This window comes from Oncorhynchus kisutch, linkage group LG18 (genome assembly GCF_002021735.2).
Source record: "Oncorhynchus kisutch isolate 150728-3 linkage group LG18, Okis_V2, whole genome shotgun sequence".
Taxonomy (NCBI): Eukaryota; Metazoa; Chordata; class Actinopteri; order Salmoniformes; family Salmonidae; genus Oncorhynchus; species Oncorhynchus kisutch.
Window position 1 is genome coordinate 21,648,893 of NC_034191.2, and position 20,038 is coordinate 21,668,930.

A 20,038-nucleotide genomic window follows, 5' to 3' on the forward strand; every position below is an offset into this window, starting at 1 on the left:
CCTTCTTCCTCCAAACACGGCGAGTGGAGTTTAGACCAAAAAGCTCTATTTTTGTCTCATCAGACCACATGACTTTCTCCCATTCCTTCTCTGGATCATCCAGATGGTCAATGGCAAACTTCAGACGGGCCTGGACAAGCGCTGGCTTGAGCAGCGGTACCTTGCGTGCGCTGCAGGATTTTAATCCATGACGGCGTAGTGTTTTACTAATGGTTTTCTTTGAGACTGTGGTCCCAGCTCTCTTCAGGTCATTGACCAGGTCCTGCCGTGTAGTTCTGGGCTGATCCCTCACCTTCCTCATGATCATTGATGCCCCACGAGGTGAGATCTTGCAAGGAGCCACAGACAGAGGGTAATTGACCGTCATCTTGAACTTCTTCCATTTTCTAATAATTGCGCCAACAGTTGTTGCCTTCTCACCAAGCTGCTTGCCTATTGTCCTGTAGCCCATCCCAGCCTTGTGCAAGTCTACAATTTATCCCTGACGTCCTTACACCCTCTCTGGTCTTGGCCATTGTGGAGAGTTTGGAGTCTGTTTGATTGAGTGTGTGGACAGGTGTCTTCTATACAGGTAACGAGTTCAAACAGGTGCAGTTAATACAGGTAATGAGTAGAGAACAGGAGGGCTTCTTAAGAAAAACTAACAGATCTGTGAGAGCCAGAATTCTTACTGGTTGGTAGGTGATCAAATACTTATGTCATGCAATAAAATGCAAATTAATTACTTAAAAATCATACAATGTGATTTTCTGGATTTTTGTTTTAGATTCTGTCCCTCACAGTTGAAGTGTACCCATGATTAAAAAAATTACAGACCTCTACATGCTTTGTAAGTAGGAAAACCTGCAAAATCGGCAGTGTATCAAATACTTGTTCTCCCCACTGTATATATATTTGTAATAATGACAATGCTGAATTAACCCTTATTTTAACTTAATATAGAGCAGTCTGGCATCAATACATCAATAAAATCAATTTAGTCTCAAGTAAATAATGAAACATGTTCAATTTGGTTTAAATAATGCAAAAACAAAGTGTTGGAGAAGAAAGTAAAAGTGCAATATGTGCCATGTAAGAAAGCTAACGTTTAAGTTCCTTGCTCAGAACATGAGAACATATGAAAGCTAATGGTACCTTTTTAACATGAGTCTTCAATATTCCCAGGTAAGAAGTTTTAGGTTGTAGTTATTATAGGAATATTTCTCTCTATACCATTTGTATTTCATATACCTTTGACTATTGGATGTTCTTATAGGCACTATAATATTGCCTGTAACGTTCGTCGGTGGAAGAAGGTGAGGACCGATGCGCAGCGTGGTAAGTGTTCATCATATATTTATTAAACCGAGAACACTAAACAAAATAACAAAGGAGGAACGAAACCAAACAGTTCTGAAAGGTGACATACACAACAGAAAATAATCACCCACGAAACACAAGTGGGAAAAGGCTACATAAGTATGATTCTCAATCAGAGACAACTAACGACACCTGCCTCTAAGAACCATACCACGCCAAACGCAAAACACAACCTAGAAAAAGGGACAACCCACCCAACTCACGCCCTGACCATACTAAACAAAGACATAACAAAAGAACTAAGGTCAGAACGTGACATTGCCAGCCTAATCTCAGGAGTTGATAGGCTTGAAGTTATAAACAGCGCTATTGCTTCAAGCAATGCAAAGAGCTGCTGGCAAACGCAGGAAAGTGCTGTTTGCATGAATGCGTACGAGCATGCTGCTGCCTACCACCGCTCAGCCAGACTGCTCTATGAAATCATAGACTTAATTATAATAAACACAGAAATACGAGCCTTTGGTCATTAATATGGTCAAATCCGGAAACTATCACTTTGAAAACAAAACGTTTATTCTTTCAGTGAAATACGGAGCCGTTCCGTATGGCATCCGGGTGGCATCCCTAAGTCTAAATATTGCTGTCACATTGCACAACCTTCAATGTTATATCATAATTATGTAAAATACTGGCAAATTATTTAAGGTCTTTGTTAGGAAGAAATGGTCTTCATACAGTTCGGAACAAACCAGGCGGCCCAAACTGTTGCATATACCCTGACTCTGCTTGCAATGAACAAAAGAGAAGCGACAATTTCCCTAGTTAACTTTTTATGGCTGCAGGGGCAGTATTGAGTAGCTTGGATGAAAAGGTGCCCATTGTAAATGGCCAGCTCCTCAGTCTCAGTTGCTAATATATGCATATTATTATTAGTATTGGATTGAAAACACTTTAAAGTTTCCGAAACTGTCAAAATATTGTCTGTGAGTATAACAGAACTGATATTGCAGGCGAACACAGGAAAATCAAAACAGGAAGGGGCTCTATTTTGAAAACTCCATGTTCCATAGCCTCCCTTTGCTGGATTTAAAGGGATATGAACCAGATTCCTTTTCCTATCGCTTCCTCAAGGTGTCAGTCTTCAGACATAGTTTCAGGCTGTTATTTTGAAAAATGAGCCAGAACGATAACATTGCGTCAAGTGGTCACATGAGTTTGCTTCTACACCTGCATTGCTTGCTGTTTGGGGTTTTAGGCTGGGTTTCTGTACAGCACTTTGAGATATCAGCTGATGTACGAAGGGCTATATAAATACATTTGATTTGATTTGATTTTGCTCGCGCAACAGAATTTGGACAGCCATTGTTTTCCCCTCTCCTACTGTGAAAGACATTTGCGGTTGATATATTATCGATTATATATTTTAAAAACAACCTGAGGATTGATTATAAAAAACATTTGACATGTTTCTGTGGACATTATGGAAACTATTTGGAATTTGTCTGCGTTGTCGTGACTGCTCTTTCCTGTGGATTTCTGAATATAACGCGCCAAACAAACAGAGGTATTTTGGATATAAAAATAATCTTTATGGAACAAAAGGAACATTTGTTGTGTAACTGGGAGTCTCGTGAGTGAAAACATCCGAAGATCATCAAAGGTAAACGATTCATTTGATTACTTTTCTGATTTGTGACCAAGCTTCCTGATGCTAAGTGTACCTAATGTTTTGTCGTGCGATCGATAAACTTACAAACGCTTGGATTGCTCTCGCTGTAAAGCATAATTTCAAAATCTGACACGACAGGTGGATTAACAAAAGGCTAAGCTGTGTTTTCCTATATTGCACTTGTGATTTAATGAATATGAATATTTTTTGTAATATTTATTGAATGTAGCGCTATGCTATTCAGCGGTTGTTGATGACACTTGTAGCCATAACAAGTTAATATTGCCTGCTAACATTAAAATAAATTAACTAAATAAGCAGGTTTTAAAGAATATACTTGTGTATTGATTTTAAGAAAGGCATTGATGTTTATGGTTAGGTATATTTGTTCAACGATTGTGCTGTTTTTTGAAAATGCGCTTCCGTTAAATCATCACCCGTTTGGCAAAGTAGGCTGTGATTTGATGACAAATTAACAGGCATAGCATTGATTATATGAAACGCAGAACAAGCTAGTTATCTAGTAATATCATCAAGCATGTGTCGTTAACTAGTTAAGATTTATTGTTTTTTTTATAATATAAGTTTAATGCTAGCTAGAACTTACCTTGGCTCCTTGCTGCACTCACATAACAGGTGGTCAGCCAGCCATCCTCGTGAATTGAAATGTAATCGGCGTCCAAAAATGCTGATTACCGACTGTTATGAAAATTAGGGCCGATTTCAAGTTAAATCGGCCATTAGTAGGGTTGATGACGTGCAATGTAGTGATCTCCATTACTCATGCTAAAGTCAAATAAACAGCTAAAAGTGTTAAGTTAAAAGCTCCACTTACCATGTTGTTCACATTTTTTAGTATGTTCGTGAGGCCACTGATGACGAGGGAGAACTTGTACTTAGAGATGTTGATGAGACATTCCTTGTTGTGCTCTGTGCTGACTTTGGTGTGGTTGTTCTGATGTCCTGTTTTAACGGGAAGCTAAGAGGAAGAAAAAAAATTCTAAAGTCACAAGAGAATCTAGCCATGGGTGAACGCATTAGACAGTGGACCACAGTGCCTTCGGAAAGTATTCAGACCCCTACATGTTTCCACATTTTGTTACGTTAGTCTTACTCTAAAATTGATTCAATTGTTTATTTCTCAATCTACAGGTTTTTAGAAATGTTTGCAAATGTATTTTAAAAGTTAAGGAATGGAAATTACATTTACATAAGTATCCAGACCTTTTACTCAGTACTTTGTTGAAGCACCTTTGGCAGCAACTACAGCCGAGGCTTCTTGGCTATGACGTTAAAAGCTTGGCACACCTGTATTTGGGGAGTTTCTCCCATTCTTCTCTGCAGATCCTCTCAAGCTCTGTCAGGTTGGATGGGGCACGTCGCTGCACAACTATTTTCAGGTCTCTCTGGAGATGTTTGATCGGGTTCAAGTCTGGGCTCTGGCTGGGCCACTCAAGGACATTCAGAGTCTTGTCCCGAAGCCACTCCTGCGTTGTCTTGGCTGTGTGCTTAGGGTTGTTGTCCTGTTGAAGTTGAACATTCACCCTAGTTTGAGGTCCTGAGTGCTCTGGAGCGGGTTTTCATCAGGGATCTCTCTGTACTTTGCACCATTCATCTTTCTCTCGATCCTGACTAGTTTCCCAGTCCCTGAAAAATATCCCCACAGCAGGATGCTGCTGCCACCACCATGCTTCACCATAGGGATGGTGCCAGGTTTCCTCCACATTTTTTGGTACCCTTCCCCAGATCTGTGCCTCGACACATTCCTGTCTCGGAGCTCTACAGACAATTCCTTCGACCTCACGGCTTGGTTTTTGCTCTGACATGCACTGGCAACTGTGGGACCTTATATAGACAGGTGTGTGCCTTTCCAAATCATATCCAATCAATTGAATTTACACAGCTGGACTCCAATCAAGTTGTAGAAACATCTCAAAGATGATCAATGGAAACAGGACGCACCGGAGCTCAATTTCGAGGCTCATAGTAAAGGGTCTGAATACGTATGTAAATAAGGTATTTCTATCGGCCTCCGGAGTAGCGCCTGCGGTCTAAGGCACTGTATCGTAGTGCAAGAGGCGTCACTACAGATCCGGATTTGGTCCCCGGCTGTGTTGCAGCCGGCAGCGACTGGGAGACCTATGAGGCGGTGCACAATTGGCCCAAAGTCGTCCGGGTTAGGCCGGCTGGGATGTCCTTGTCCCATCGCGCTCTAACTCCTTGTGGCAGCCGGGCGCCTGCATGCTGGCTTTGGTCACCAGTTGTACGGTGTTTCCTCCGACATCTTGGTGCGGCTGGCTTCTGGGTTAAGCGAGCAGTGTGTCAAGTAGCAGTGCAGCTTGGCGAGGGTCGTGTTCCAGAGGACGCATGGCTCTCGACCTTTGCCTCTGCCGAGTCCGCACGGGAGTTGCAACTACGGGGCAAGACTAACTACCAATTGGATATCATGAAATTGGGGAGAAAAATGGGGTTTAAAGTAGGTTGTTTTAATACATTTGCAAAAAATCTAAAAAACGGTTTTCACTTCGTCATTATGGGGTATTGTGTGAAGATTGCCGATACAATTATTTTTTTTAATAAGGCGGTAACATAACAAAATGTGGAAAAAGTCAAGGGATCTGAATCATTTCCAAATGCACTATATGCAGCAGGTTTGAGCAAGCCTAATATAATTACATGAAGCCATGGTTTCACCTTCTTATCCTGTGTTTACACATGTCTACACATCCACACTAGACATATCTACATTCAATATTTTTCACACTAGTGTTATGCCACACCTCTGGTGCTATGAGGACGCCTACGACACCTGACGAAGGGCAAGGAACAGACGTCCTGCAGTCAGAACAATGAAGCCCTGTGCTATCAAGAACCTCGCCCTGCCACAACTCTGGTGTACACCCACAGCTGTACACCTGCAGGCTACATCTGTGTGAACAAAGACATCACATCCACAGCTGGGCCAGACCTTGTGGGCAGGAGGAGCCCCTTTAAGCTTGCCTGGAGGTGTAGCTGGCTAGTCCGTATGCTGAGCACATCAGGCCTGGAGTGTTAATGAGCCTTAAGCAGCAGACCTATGACTGCTTACTATCGGGATCCACTTTACCACTGGGGCCCCTCAGGGAGAAACCTGGGCCTGGGAAGACAGGGGGTAAGAAAATAATCAGGAGTCTGAACTGGAGTGCACACTGTCCACACAGGACCATCCCTGCTTTAAATCTTTCACATCCAGTTCAGCTCCGGTCTGTCCGGGACCACAGACAGTAACCACTTTGTTTCACAGACCGGGATTGGAATTTCTAAAAGGTCATGGAGCCATCTCTTCCCGTATGTGCACTTTGGCAGAGCTGATTAACATTGTATACGTACACACCAAAGCACTGTGTTCGGATTACATGATCGGGGTAAACAGGGGAAAGGAGAGAAACATTGGATGAGAGGACAGGGCCACGAGAAGAAATGTAATTAAAGTGAGGCCTATTTTTCATGAAAAGAGAACTGTTATTGTCCCTCGATGGGAAGTTTAGAACATTCACATTAAGATGAATTATGTATAATTTGTGTAACATAAAACATTTGACTCAATGATCTTCATGCGAATACAAGGGCCTTTCTCTTAGAATACCATCAATTCATTAATGGAAGGGACACCATGTAATAAGACAATGTTTGTCTGTCTTACCAATTGTTATCAACAACACAATACACAACAATATTACAATGTACGTGTGTAGAGTGTGTGCTAGCGCCCGTGTGCGCGTCTGTACCTGTATGTGTCTCTTCACATTCCCCGCTGTTCCATAAGGTGCATTTATAGCTGTATTTCTTTTATCCGATTCTACTCCTTGCATCAGTTAACTGATGTGGACTAGAGTTCCATGTTGCCATGGCTCTATTTAGTAATTCAGGTGCGACAAAACTACAGCCTATAGGACATGCCTTGTTAACAGTGTTATTATAAATTGTATTAAAGGCATTATTATCTATGTGAGTTTCAGAGATTGTCATCTGTTATTAGCAAATTATTGATTTCATGAACCTTGTTTCTGAAGCTACATATGTTAACGTTGGCTATTTTTCGCACTTTAAGGAGGCTTGATTGTTTTCATTGCTTAACCGGCTAGCTTTGCATTAATAAATCAAATCAAATGTATTTATATAGCCCTTCGTACATCAGCTGATATCTCAAAGTGCTGTACAGAAACTGGTTCATAAACACATGATTACTGCATACAATAGCTGTGGGATCAGCAGAGGCATTCAGGGCAGTAAGAGGGAAATCAATTAGGTTGCTTACATTGGGTCTTCCAACACCCCTGGGATAATGTACATTTGCTGAACCATTATGACATCTCAATGTTAGGGATTAACTGAGCTGTGCTTGAGTCAATTATAAGTAATTGTCTCAATGCTGCCTTATAATGCTGTGAAAGGATCCCATCCTCCTTATAAAATTAGCTTTGCTTCCAGAAGGTAATCAAAATTGTCCAAAAAAATGTTACACCCAGAGCTGCAAGTCTCGTAGTCAGTTTTGGAGGGCTAAAAGTCTGCTGAAATGTTCAAAGCCACGATTTAGGGAGGACAGAGGGATATATATTAAAGGGTGCTTGCCGACCCAATCAGTTCTTTAAAAGCTGTTCTGAGCTGCCTTTTACAATGTCATTGAATCCCACATTAACTATGAGACTCAATTTCCTGATGCAGGTTTATAATGTTTGGGAGCAGCTTATTGATGTCCTGATGCAGGTTTATAATGTTTGGGAGCAGCTTATTGATGTCCTGATGCTGGTTTATAACGTTTGGGAGCAGCTTATTGATGTCCTGATGCTGGTTTATAATGTTAGGGAGCAGCTTATTGATGTCCTGATGCTGGTTTATAATGTTAGGGAGCAGCTTATTGATGTCCAGTACTCATAGCAAAGTTTTTGCCCCAGGGACTGAGACATTTCTCACCATTGAACGTCCCAATACAACGGCCAGAGAAGGGAATGGATAAATCTGCCCATTTCTACCCCTTACACAATTCGTTGAACTTTTCAAGGGCCCACGAGAAGCAGGATAACGTACGCCTTTGGTTACCGGAGATGGGGCAATGCCTGCTGTGGGATGTCTGGACCTGTCAGATCAAGAGAGGAGGAACCAGTGCAGGAAAGCCATTCCTTATGTCAATCTGCTCAGAACATCTCACAGTCCCTCCCTTGATTTGCTTGCTAAGAATAGCAACTTCATTCCTGTAATCCTCACTAGCAAACAATTGCCACAATGGAACTCCAGATTGTCAACATTGTCCCGGACAAGAGCGTAATACACTCAGCTTCTAAAGCACTGGAAATGTTTGTTCGCTATTCCAAGCGAAGTGGGCTACATTGCAACCGAGCTAGCTAGCTGGCTAGCAGAAGGTGTTGACACAAACACCTATGAACAAAATACAAATAAGAAAATCAACATGCCAAAGCAACAGGTCGGGCGCAGGAGGTATCAGAGTTCGTGACAGGAAATATGGCAATTCTGGGCTGTGAGGATAAATACTACTGGGTTGAGGTACTTCTTTCTCATTAATCTAGTACATCACATTGGCCTCCACCAACCTCTCTGGGGGAGCATTTTGACATGTATAACAACTAAGTCAATTTAAGAATCTGAAGTTGCAAACAACTGATTTAGACTTAGTGTTCAATGTTCACAACCCTTTCATTGTTTCCAGACAAAATAAGAAAGGTTCACACAGAAAATCTGATTCTGAGCATGAACTTCCCCTCATAAAGCCAACACATACAATCCTATGACTTACAGCCCAAAATCATCATCAACTGGCGGACAATGTTCGGACCCAGAATGGGGTCAAAATATATGTAGTGTGTATTCAGACCCCTTGACTTCCTCCACATTTTGTTACATCAATTTTAGAAGGCTGTAATTGTTTTTTCCCCATCAATCTACACACAATACCGCATAATAAAGTTACCTTATGCTAATTTATATATTTATTTTTAAAACGGAAATATCACATTGACATAAGTATTCAGACCCTTTCGTCCGTACTTTGTTGAAGCACCTTTGGCAGCAACTACAGCCTTGAGTGTTCTTGGATATGACGCCACAAGCATAGCACACCTGTATTTGGGGAGTTTCTCCCATTCTTCTCTGCAGATCCTCTCAATCTCTGCCAGGTTGGATGGGGAGCTTCTCTTCACAGCTATTTTCAGGTCACTCCAGAGATGTTTGATTTGGTTCAAGTCCAGGCTCTGGCTGGGCCACTCAAGGACATTCAGAGACTTGTCCTGAAGCCACTCGTGCATTGTCTTGGCTTGTGGTTAGGATCATTGTCCTGTTGGAAAGTGAACCGTTGCACCAATCTGAGGTCCTGAGCACTCTGGAGCAGGTTTTCATCAAGGATCTTGCTGATCTCTCCATTCATCTTTCACTCGATCCTGACTAGTCTCCCAGTCACTGAAAACCATCCCCACAGAATGATGCTGCCACCACGCTTCACTGTAGGGATGGTGCCAGGCTTCCTCCAGACGTGACTCTTTGCATTCAGGCCGAAGAGTTCAATCTTGGTTTCATCAGACCAGAGTGAGTATCTTGTTTCTCACGGTCAGAGTCTTTAGGTGCCTTTTGCAAACTCCAAGCGGGTTGTCATGTACCTTTTACTGAGGAGTGGCTTCCGTCTGGCCACTCCACCATAAAGGCCTGATTGGTGGATTGCTGCAGAGACGGTTGTCCTTCTGGAAAGTTCTCCCATCTCCACAGAGGAACTCCAGAGCTCTGTCCGAGTGAACATCGGGTTCTTGGTCACCTACCGGACCAAGGCCCTTCTCCGCCAATTTCTCAGTTGGCGGGGCAGCCAAATATAGGAATTGTCTTGGTGGTTCCAAACTTCTTACATTTAAGAATGATGGAGGCCACTGTGTTCTTTGGGACCTTCAATGCTGCAGACATTGTTTGTACCCTTCCCCCATATCTGTGCCTCCACACAATCCTGTCTCGGAACTCTACGGACAATTCCTTCGACCTCAAGGCTTGGTTTTTGCTCTGACATGCACTGTCAACTGTGGGACCTTATATAGACAGGTGTGTGCCTTTCCAAATCATGCCCAATAAATTGAATGTACCACAGATGGACTCCAATCAAGTTGTAGAAACAACAAGGATACTCAATGAAAACAGGATGCACCTGAGCTCAATTTCGAGTCTCATAGCAAAGTGCCTGAATACTTAAGTAAATAAGGTATCAGTTTTTGTTTTTTTATAAATTTGCTTTAAAAAAAAAAAGGTTAACTGTTTTCGCTTTGTAATTATGGGATATTGTGTGTAGACTGCCAAGGAAAATGTTTTATTTAATCGATTTTATGATGAGGATGCACTGTATATTTATTGTATTTTTTTTACTTAGTCAGGCTTCAACCCCTGGTATCATATAAACACGCAAGACATGGAAGAATGCATAGAATTCCAGGAAATTAGCTTTAAAAACAGCAGCAAAAATCTCTGCCCTGTGCAAAATGTGTAGAATTGTGGGAAATTGACTTTGAAACTGAAACATTCTCTCAACGCCAACAAGAGAGGTGTGAACAGTTTGGGGTTGCGAGGTGGGGGTTTGTTACTACGCCAATACATTTTATTATCCATCTGGACCTTTGACACCTTGGAAATGTGTGTGACCCGACCTTCTCAAATAGTACTCGAGTACCCCTGACTTAGAGGCCTCTAAATAGTCTTAACACAAGGTGGTTTTAATCCCTTATTATATTTTCATCAAACTGTAATAAGCCGAGCAGAGCCGCTAAGTCTGGGTACAATACCCCTCTGTAGCCTCTGAAACCAGAGGCCCAGAACCTACCCAAACTGAACACAAAGTGCTGATATTCCCTTTCAAAAAGGCAAATAAAAGGGAGGTATGAGAGAGAGTCTTATACCTGAAGTTGTACTGGAGTTGAGGGCAGTTGACAGTTCGCGATGGCACTTAAATAAAGCAAGTTTAGGCTAAATCCAAACCATTGCATAGTGCAAACTCTGGTAGCCCTAAACTAGGCCTAACCCTTTTCAAGTATATTTGTAGAAGAGCTTTCACTCAAATGAGTCTTAAGTGAAGAATTTCTGGCAGCATTGCTTGCACTGCAGCATGGTTGCAAGAACCATCCCAACAGAACCATCTGTTTCAGTCCCTTTGGCAGGGGTCTTTGATGACCAAAACAGACAAAGCCCAGTTTCCAATAGATGAAATTGAAAACCAGAGCTGCTCTACAGACATACCAGCTCTCAAGCAAAATAAAATACTCCAGCTGACTTGTTGGAAAGTTTACAACCTTACAATATGAAAGGTGACTGATAATGACTCCTGATGAGAAACAGTTAGGGACAACAGACAGTGTAAAAAATTATTGATGGACTGGCTAGACTACCTGACCCAATGATTCACACAGCTTAAAGCTCAAGTTCATTAGAGGAATCTTTGGCACCCTTAAAGGGATAGTCTATCAATTCTGGACAATAGCATATGCTGTATATTGAAACTTACATATACTACATGACCAAATGTATGTAGACACCTGCTTGTCACACATCTCATTTCAAAATCATGGGCATTAATAGGGAGTTGGTCCCCCCTCTTCTGCTATAACAGCCTCCACTCTTCTGGGAAGGATTTCCACTAGATGTTCTCACATTGCTGCTGGGACTTGCTTCCATCCAGCCACAAGAGCATTAGTGAGGTCGGGCACTGATGTTGGGCGATTTGGCCTGGCTCGCAGTCGGTGTTCCAATTCATCTCAAAGGTGTTTGATGGGGTTGAGTTAACGGCTCCGTGCAGGAAAATCAAGTTCTTCCACACCGATCTTGACAAAGCATTTCTGTATGGACCTCACTTTGTGCTCAGGGGCATTGTCATGATGAAACAGGAAAGGACCTTCCCCAAATTGTTGCCACAAAGTTGGAACCACATAATCATCTAGAATGTATGCTGTAGCGTTAAGATTTCCCTTCAGTGGAACTAAGGGGCCTAGACCAAACAATGAAACAGCCCCAGACCATTATTCCTCCTCCACCAAACTTTACAGTTGGCACTATGCATTCGGGCAGGTAGCGTTCTCCTGGCATCTGCCAAACCCAGATTCGTCCGTCAAACTGCCAAATGGTGAAGCATTTTTCATCACTCCAGAGAACGCGTTTCCATGGCTCCAGAGTCCAATGGCGGCGAGCTTTACACCCCTCCAGCCGACGCTTTGCATTGTGATCTTAGGCTTGTGAACGGCTGCTCGGCCATGGAAACCCATTTAATGAAGCTCCCAACTAACAGTTCCTGTGCTGACAATTCTTCCAGAGGCAGTTTGGAACATGGTAATGAGTGTTGCAACAGAGAACAAACCATTTCTTGGCACAACACGTTTCAGCGGTCCCGTTGTCTGAGCTTGTGTGGCCTACCACTTCACGGCTGAGCCATTGTTGTTCCTAGACATCTCCACGAAACAATAGCAGCACTTACAGTTGACCGGGGCAGCTCTAGCAGGGCAGAAATTTTACAAACTGACTTGTTGTAAAGATGGCATCCTATGACGATTCTGGCAAATAAAGGAACAGTCCACCCTAAAACTATCACAGTTGCTTAACTTGTCAATGTCACCAACAATCTGTGGTTGTTGTGCAAGCCTTGTAGACTGCTGCTGTGGTGACCACAAGCACATAAGCACACTCAAATCTGTGTTTGATTAAGAAACTCACAGTAATAATATATTACTTTAAGGATGTAGTAATTATAGAAGTAGGTATTATACAAAAACATATGTCTGCCAATTAGTACAGATCCATAAATGCTTTTTTATCTTAGTATTGAGGCCTTTACCTCAGAGCAGAAACATGGCCAGGTTGCAAACCCACATTCAGTAACATGACTGTTGGCTGACAGCATGCAAGGAGCGTGCTTTCTTCGTTTTTTTTCACTGCATGTGACATAACAGGGAGGGAGGCATATGTCCATTCAGTTGACTCAAACCTAATAAAACTAGTAACAAGGTGCAAGGTAACAAGCTAGAGTACTTCATTTTAATCATTTTATTTTAATCAGTGCATGTCACACCTCATTTGTTTTCAATTAGCTAACTTTATGAGTAGCTAGCTGGTAGTGACATCTTTTCCCCAAATTGTCTGGCAGAATTAGTCAATATTAGCCGTTGTGTGCAACCTCTTAACAGTCCTAGCTATACCAACACCCAAAATCTATGTAACATGAAAATACATGTTTAGTTGGCTAGCTAGCTAGTTACATGGGTAGTTAACTAGTTAGCTTGCTAACTGAAAGTAACTTGCACGTTTGTTACACAATCTAAACCACAGATAAAAATGTGTCGTAACGTTTATTAACGTTACTTTGTCTATATACTAGTACCAACCTACCTACTGTACACAACAAGAAAGCAGGATAGCATAAACTTTGCGATTGCAGAAATAAGTTAGCTACAGACACAAGCCATCTACAAAAGATTAACTGGCTGCAGCTAACTAACGTTACTCCCACTTCCAACTCATAAACACTTTATTACCTGCTCGTCGAATCTATTTATCACGGCCTGAACCCATTCCACTGGTTTATGTGCCGCCATGGCCGAGCGGATGGAGACCGCTAATGAGTGCTTGCAATTCCCAATACGAATGTGGACGTTCGTGGCGATGTTAAGCCCGAAATAAATCCCCAAACCGCTGTCTAAAAAAGACAGTACGGGTTGGTTATTTTTCCCTTTGAGCAAGCTTTACCATGCCGCCATGACACACAACCGGAAGTCTTCCCAGTGAAACCGATAGGGCCAGGAGACAGCTGAGCAAAGATGCGCGTGCGTCGCTTGTTGATGTGGATGGTCGGCGAGAATAGGATTCGCACAAACATTGGCAAGGCAAGATAATGTAACGTTGTAACATATAACTAACTAGCTAGCTTGATTTGCTACCATGTGGAACGTGTATGCTACCATATGTTACTTTAAATATTTAACAATATTATACTATTACATCCAGGAGTTCTTGTTTGAATTCTGGTTCTCTTCTCACAACACAAGTCACTCAGATAGCCAGTAACATGCTGCAGGTGCATTTGGCATTTGAAAAAACTATAGCTGTGCAGTACTACATAATGAGGACTGAATCTGTATCATAAAAGTGTGTTGCAATATACAGTCTTTTTTTGTTTCAAATACACACACACATGCTAGGGACAAATGTGTAGGCTTCTTGTCCAGAAAGGTTTGTGCTGTGGAAGTGGATCTGCAGCAAAAGTATACCTTTACTACCATCTACAGGTCAAAGGTCACACTACCATACAGAAAATGTAAATGGAGGCTATCCACAGAAGACTGAAATTTGAGTGTTTCTCTTGAGAAGTTTAACCAGTTCATTCCCTTCTCACTGAGTGTCCGGCATCATTTTTTATTTTATTTGTTGTAAATTAAGTGTGGTTTATTTTAAAGGACATTTATTTTACAGTGAATCATTGATATATGGTTGAATGTTGGTTGTGGGACATATCTGAAGTGCTATGTGTGTGTGTTCCATTAATCACACTAATGCCAGGGTGTGTGTGTGTGTGTGTGTGTGTGTGTGTGTGTGTGTGTGTGTGTGTGTGTGTGTGTGTGTGTGTGTGTGTGTGTGTTGGCATGTTACACAGTATTCCGGACAACATTACTCTGTTTTGCATACAATGTGATTATTACTGCATAATAGACTACCATGTATTTTCTTTTTTTTTCAATTTAAAGTTTTATTAAGTTTTCTTGTTTTTCAATCAACCAACAAAACACATTCCACATTCACAGATGTGACAGGCTTAAAAACACATTCCACATTCACAGATGTGACAGGCTTAAAAACACATTCCACATTCACAGATGTGACAGGCTTAAAAACACATTCCACATTCACAGATGTGACAGGCTTAAAAACACATTCCACATTCACAGATGTGACAGGCTTAAAAACACATTCCACATTCACAGATGTGACAGGCTTTAAAAACACATTCCACATTCACAGATGTGACAAGCTTAAAAACACATTCCACATTCACAGATGTGACAGGCTTTAAAAACACATTCCACATTCACAGATGTGACAGGCTTTAAAAACACATTCCACATTCACAGATGTGACAGGCTTTAAAAACACATTCCACATTCACAGATGTGACAGGCTTTAAAAACACATTCCACATTCACAGATGTGACAGGCTTTAAAAACACATTCCACATTCACAGATGTGACAGGCTTTAAAAACACATTCCACATTCACAGATGTGACAGGCTTAAAAACACATTCCACATTCACAGATGTGACAGGCTTTAAAAACACATTCCACATTCACAGATGTGACAGGCTTAAAAACACATTCCACATTCACAGATGTGACAGGCTTTAAAAACACATTCCACATTCACAGATGTGACAGGCTTAAAAACACATTCCACATTCACAGATGTGACAGGCTTAAAAACACATTCCACATTCACAGATGTGACAGGCTTAAAAACACATTCCACATTCACAGATGTGACAGGCTTAAAAACACATTCCACATTCACAGATGTGACAAGCTTAAAAAAATTTTTTTTAAATAAGTTAAAATATATTATAATAATGCATTTTTTAAAAATAATTAAAATAAAAGATTAAGATTTTGGGTATATATATATATATATACACACACATCCATACATACACCCAGATACACATACGTACACATATACATATATACATTCACACCTTACATAACATGTGTGTGTAAGGTATACAATATACAATGAAATAGGAGGAAACTGACTCGAGTTTCTACTCGTGATCAATTTGGATATAAAAATAGGGTGAAGGTCTAAGCAATGCAGCACATTTCCCTAGTCACCCCGTTCACTCTGTCCAGTTTGAAATATAGTTGAATAGTGGAGACCAGAGTCTATCAAACTTGGGCTGTCTCTTGTGGAGGTCATAAGTGAGCTTTTCAAGAGGGAGAAAGTCAACAATCTGGACATTCGACATTTTAAATGTAGGAGGGGTATTAGAGGCCCACAATAGAAGAATACATTTCCTAGCAAAGTATGTAATAGTCATAAGCAAATTTTCTCTGTCAGGATCAAGAGCAAAGTCCTGCTGGGCATTAAGAAGATAGATGCACGGGGTCATATCAAACTGTACATCTAGTATTTTCTGTGCAGCAGTATGTATAGATTGCCAGAATCTGGCAATCTCTCTACAGCTCCAAAATACATGCATATAGGTTCCACTTTCAGAGGTACATCTTTTACAGTTAGGAGACATGTCTGTTTTCATTCTATGGAGTGTCAAAGGAGTGTAATAAACATTTTACAAAAATTTGTAATCAGATTCTTTGATTTTTACATTAGTAGAGGTGCAGTATACCCTGTCGCAAACCTCCGCCCATAACTCATCACTGATAGTCAGACCAAGGTCCTTTTCCCAAATTATTTTCAAAGGAGTAAAGGAGGAGCCTCCTTTCTCAGAAAGGAGTCTATAGATGTAAGATATTTTGCCTTCAATGGATTGTGCTGTGACAAGAAGGGTTTCAACTTCATTCAACTGAGTTCTAAACCTCCTCTTGGAGGTAAATGAGGAAATTACATGTCTAATTTGAAGATATTTTAAAATAATGGGGATCTTGGCACATTGACTTCACTGCAGAGCTCTTGAAAGGATTTCAGTGTAGTGGTTTTCTGATGAACTAGGTCTGAAAAGGTCCTGATTCCTAGAGTATGCCAAAGATTAAAGTTGGCATCCCTCAGGGCTTTTGCCTACTATAGGCGAGTGAGAACATATTTGGGAGGAAATGCCCAGGTATTTCTTACCTCCACGCTAGTAGGGTGCTGTAAATCACAAAGGTTTTGGCTATGTTGCCCACTTCACTAGTTATTAATGAATATAATTGAGCTTAAGGGCAATGAACCACAGGATTGGGCTTCTATCTGAATCCACGTTGACTCCTGTCTGTTTGTGATCCATGTTAGCATGTTGCGGATTTGGGCAGACCAGTAGTACAATTGAAGGGAGGGAAGGGCAAGACCACCCTTAGATTCAGGTTTTTGATAGAGTGGAACACTTGATCCTAGGTTTTTTATTGCCCCATATACATTTGGGGATGCTTTGGTTAGTTGTTTTGAAGAAGGAAACTGGGAGATAGCATGGGAGCATCTGAAATAAGTAGTTCAGTCTAGGGAGAACGTTCATACGGATTACATTAATTCTTCCTACTAAGCTCATTGGGAGGGAGATCCAGGTTTGGAGATCGTTCTTGATTCGATCCAGGAGCAGAAGATAATTTTCCTTAAAAAGGCTATTCAGATCTGGTGTTATGAAGATCCCGAGGTATTGAACCCCCTGTGTTTTCCATTGGAAAGGACATAGTGTCTTCATAGAGCTGGTGAGTGTAATATTGAGAGGGCAGACAGTGGATTTGTTCAAATTGATCTTATAATTTGAAAACTTGCCATACTGAGCAATTGTGTCTAAAATGAGAGGGAGGGATTCCTCAGGGTTGGATATGTAGAGCAAGACATCATCCACGTAAAGCTAAATTTGTGCTGCAGGCCGCCTGCAGAAACACCCATAATACTTGGATTGCTCCTTATCAGCTCTGCCAGAGGCTCCGCCCCCAACAAGTAGAGATGGGGGGACAGCGAGCACCCTTGTCTTGTGCCCCGTTCCAGAGGGAATCTGTCAGAGTTCAGTCCATTAGTAGTCACCATGGCATGAGAGTATAGTGATTTGATCCATTTAATAAAATTTGGGCCCATATTGAACTTTTCTAAGACTGAAAACAGAAAGCTCCACTCCACTTGATCAATAATATCAAAAAGACGGCGAATGTTATCAGAAGAGTATCTGTCTCTAATAAATCCAGTTTGGTCCGCTTGTATTATTTTGGGAAAAAGAGTGTTTAGTCTTTTGGCGAGCAATTTGGTAATTATTTTATAGTCGAAATCCAACAAGCTTATGGGCCGAAAGGACGAGCAGGATAGGGGGTCCTTGTCCTTTTTGAGCAACACTGTAATGCGAGCTGTGTCCATTGAGTCTGGGAGAACTCCGTTTTTGCAAAAAATCCTCCAGCATTGGCATGAAGATGGGGCTGAGCTGGGGCCAAAAAGCCTTGTAGAACTCTCTGGGGAATCCATCTGGGCCTGGGGACTTTTTAGGTGGCATGGAGGTAATTGCCTCCAGGATCTCCTCAGGAGTGAAGGGGGAGTTGAGATCTTCTTGGTCGGTCTCTGATAGTTTAGGTAGCGAGATTCCCTCTAGGAAAGAGTGGAGTTCTGCTTCCGTGTGTTTTCTCTCAGAGGTATATAGTTTGCAGTAAAAATCATGAAAAGTTCAATTGATCTTTTTTGGGTCATATGTGACCTCGTCCTCTGCTGTTCGGATAGCCATGATTGTACGCTCTGACTGCTCCTTTTTTAATTGGTAAGCAAGCAATCTACTGGGCCTATTGCTATACTCATGGTATTTCTGTTTAGTAAAGAAAACTTTTTTTTTTTATCTCCCGAGTGTAGTCCAAATTCAGTTTGGCTTTGGCTGCTTTAAGATGACTCCAGGAGGTGCTGTCTGGGGATTGTTTATGTATTTTTTCACAGCATTCCATCTCCCTCTGAAGATCTAGCCTGTGTGCTTCCATTGCTTTTTTCTTAGAGGAAGCATATGCAATTAGATGACCTCTTAGTGTGGCTTTAGCAGCGTCCCACATTGTGGCCGGAGAAACAGGAGAATCTTTGTTGTCTTGTGTGTAGTTGTCTATCCATGTAGTTACCAATGTATGGAACACTTCGTTTGATAGCATGGAGGTGATGAATTTCTAGCTCTTTGACCTCCGGATGTTTTTGCAGAGGTCAAAGCGGAGGTGGACAAAGGCGTGATCTGAAAGTGCTATGGGTCCGATTGTACATGTGGCTGAATTTATGAAACTCTTTGGGATAAAAATGTAATCTATATGGGAGTAGGTGTTATGGACATTAGAGTAGTATGTATAGTCCATAGATGAGCTATTAGTCTCTTTCCAGATATCTATCAGTCCCATCTCTTTAGTAAGAGAGTTCAACATCTTTGCAGATCTAGGATTTGTGGTGGGGACTTGAGATGATTTGTCTAGGGTTGGGTTAAGGGTACAATTAAAATCTCCGGCCACCACGCCAAAGGAAACACAATGCTTATTGAGCCGGGTTATCATTTTTGACATGAAGGCAGAAATATCTGTGTTAGGGGCGAATATGTTTAAGATTGTAATTGGTTGACCATATAGTGACCCAGTTATCAAAATAAATCTCCCCTCCGGATCAGATATGTTTTTGTCAATTATGAATGGAACATTTTTATGGATAAGTATGGCTGTACCTCTACTGCTTGATTTGAAAGATGAGAAATACACCTGTCCCACTCAAGCTCTGCGGAGTTTGGCATGTTCAGCATCCCAGAGGTGTGTCTCTTGTAATAGCGCGATGTCTGCTTTTTCCATTTTTAGAGCACATAGTATGTTTTTCCATTTATTGCATGCCCTAGACCATGGCAGTTCCATGTCAATAGATTTAAGGTACTAGTCATCGTCATCGAACAGTAATCGAACTTTAGTGCAAGTCATCGCTGGGTAAAAGTGGATAGTAGTTACAGCTGCGTTCACATAAAAAGAAAATAAATGGTGTACATAAAATAATCATCTCTGAACACCCCAGCCGAGTTCCCAAACAACTCGACACATCCCGTTGGATCTATTACCCCCCCCCCCCAACTATCATACCTTGAAGGCACAACTCAGCGTGTCAGAGTGAGCAATGAGCTGTCGCCCACTCTCAGCTATGATGTGGGCGTGCCCCAAGGGTCAATGCTAGGGCCCCTCCTGTTCAGCCTGTACATTAATGATCTGCCTTCTGTCTGTAGTGGGTCTGAAGTTCAAATGTATGCAGATGATACAGTGATATATGTGCATGCAAAGAGCAAGCAACAAGCTGCACAAGAACTGACAACTGCATTGGTACAGGTTGCAAAGTGGCTCAGTGACTCATGTTCGCATTTCAATGTGAAGAAAACTGTCTGCA

At 41.6% G+C, this 20,038-nt stretch overlaps 1 protein-coding gene across 5 annotated transcripts in view; it reads right to left on the bottom strand.

Moving 5' to 3' along the window:
- Positions 1-13,782, bottom strand: part of LOC109909468 (neurofibromin) — a 115,402-nt gene extending 101,620 nt beyond the window's left edge. For 3 of the 5 annotated variants that reach the window (XM_031795529.1, XM_031795530.1, XM_031795528.1), the window contains exons 1-2: positions 13,507-13,773; positions 3,804-3,947 (exon numbers count right to left, since the gene is read on the bottom strand). In XM_031795529.1, coding sequence (XP_031651389.1) covers positions 3,804-3,947; positions 13,507-13,566 — 204 coding nt within the window. In that variant the 5' untranslated portion in view covers positions 13,567-13,773. Of the gene's footprint in view, positions 1-3,803; positions 3,948-13,506 lie in introns of all 5 variants that reach the window. The other 2 variants (XM_031795533.1, XM_031795532.1) reach the window with 2 other exon arrangements.
- Positions 13,783-20,038: the final 6,256 nt, after the last annotated feature.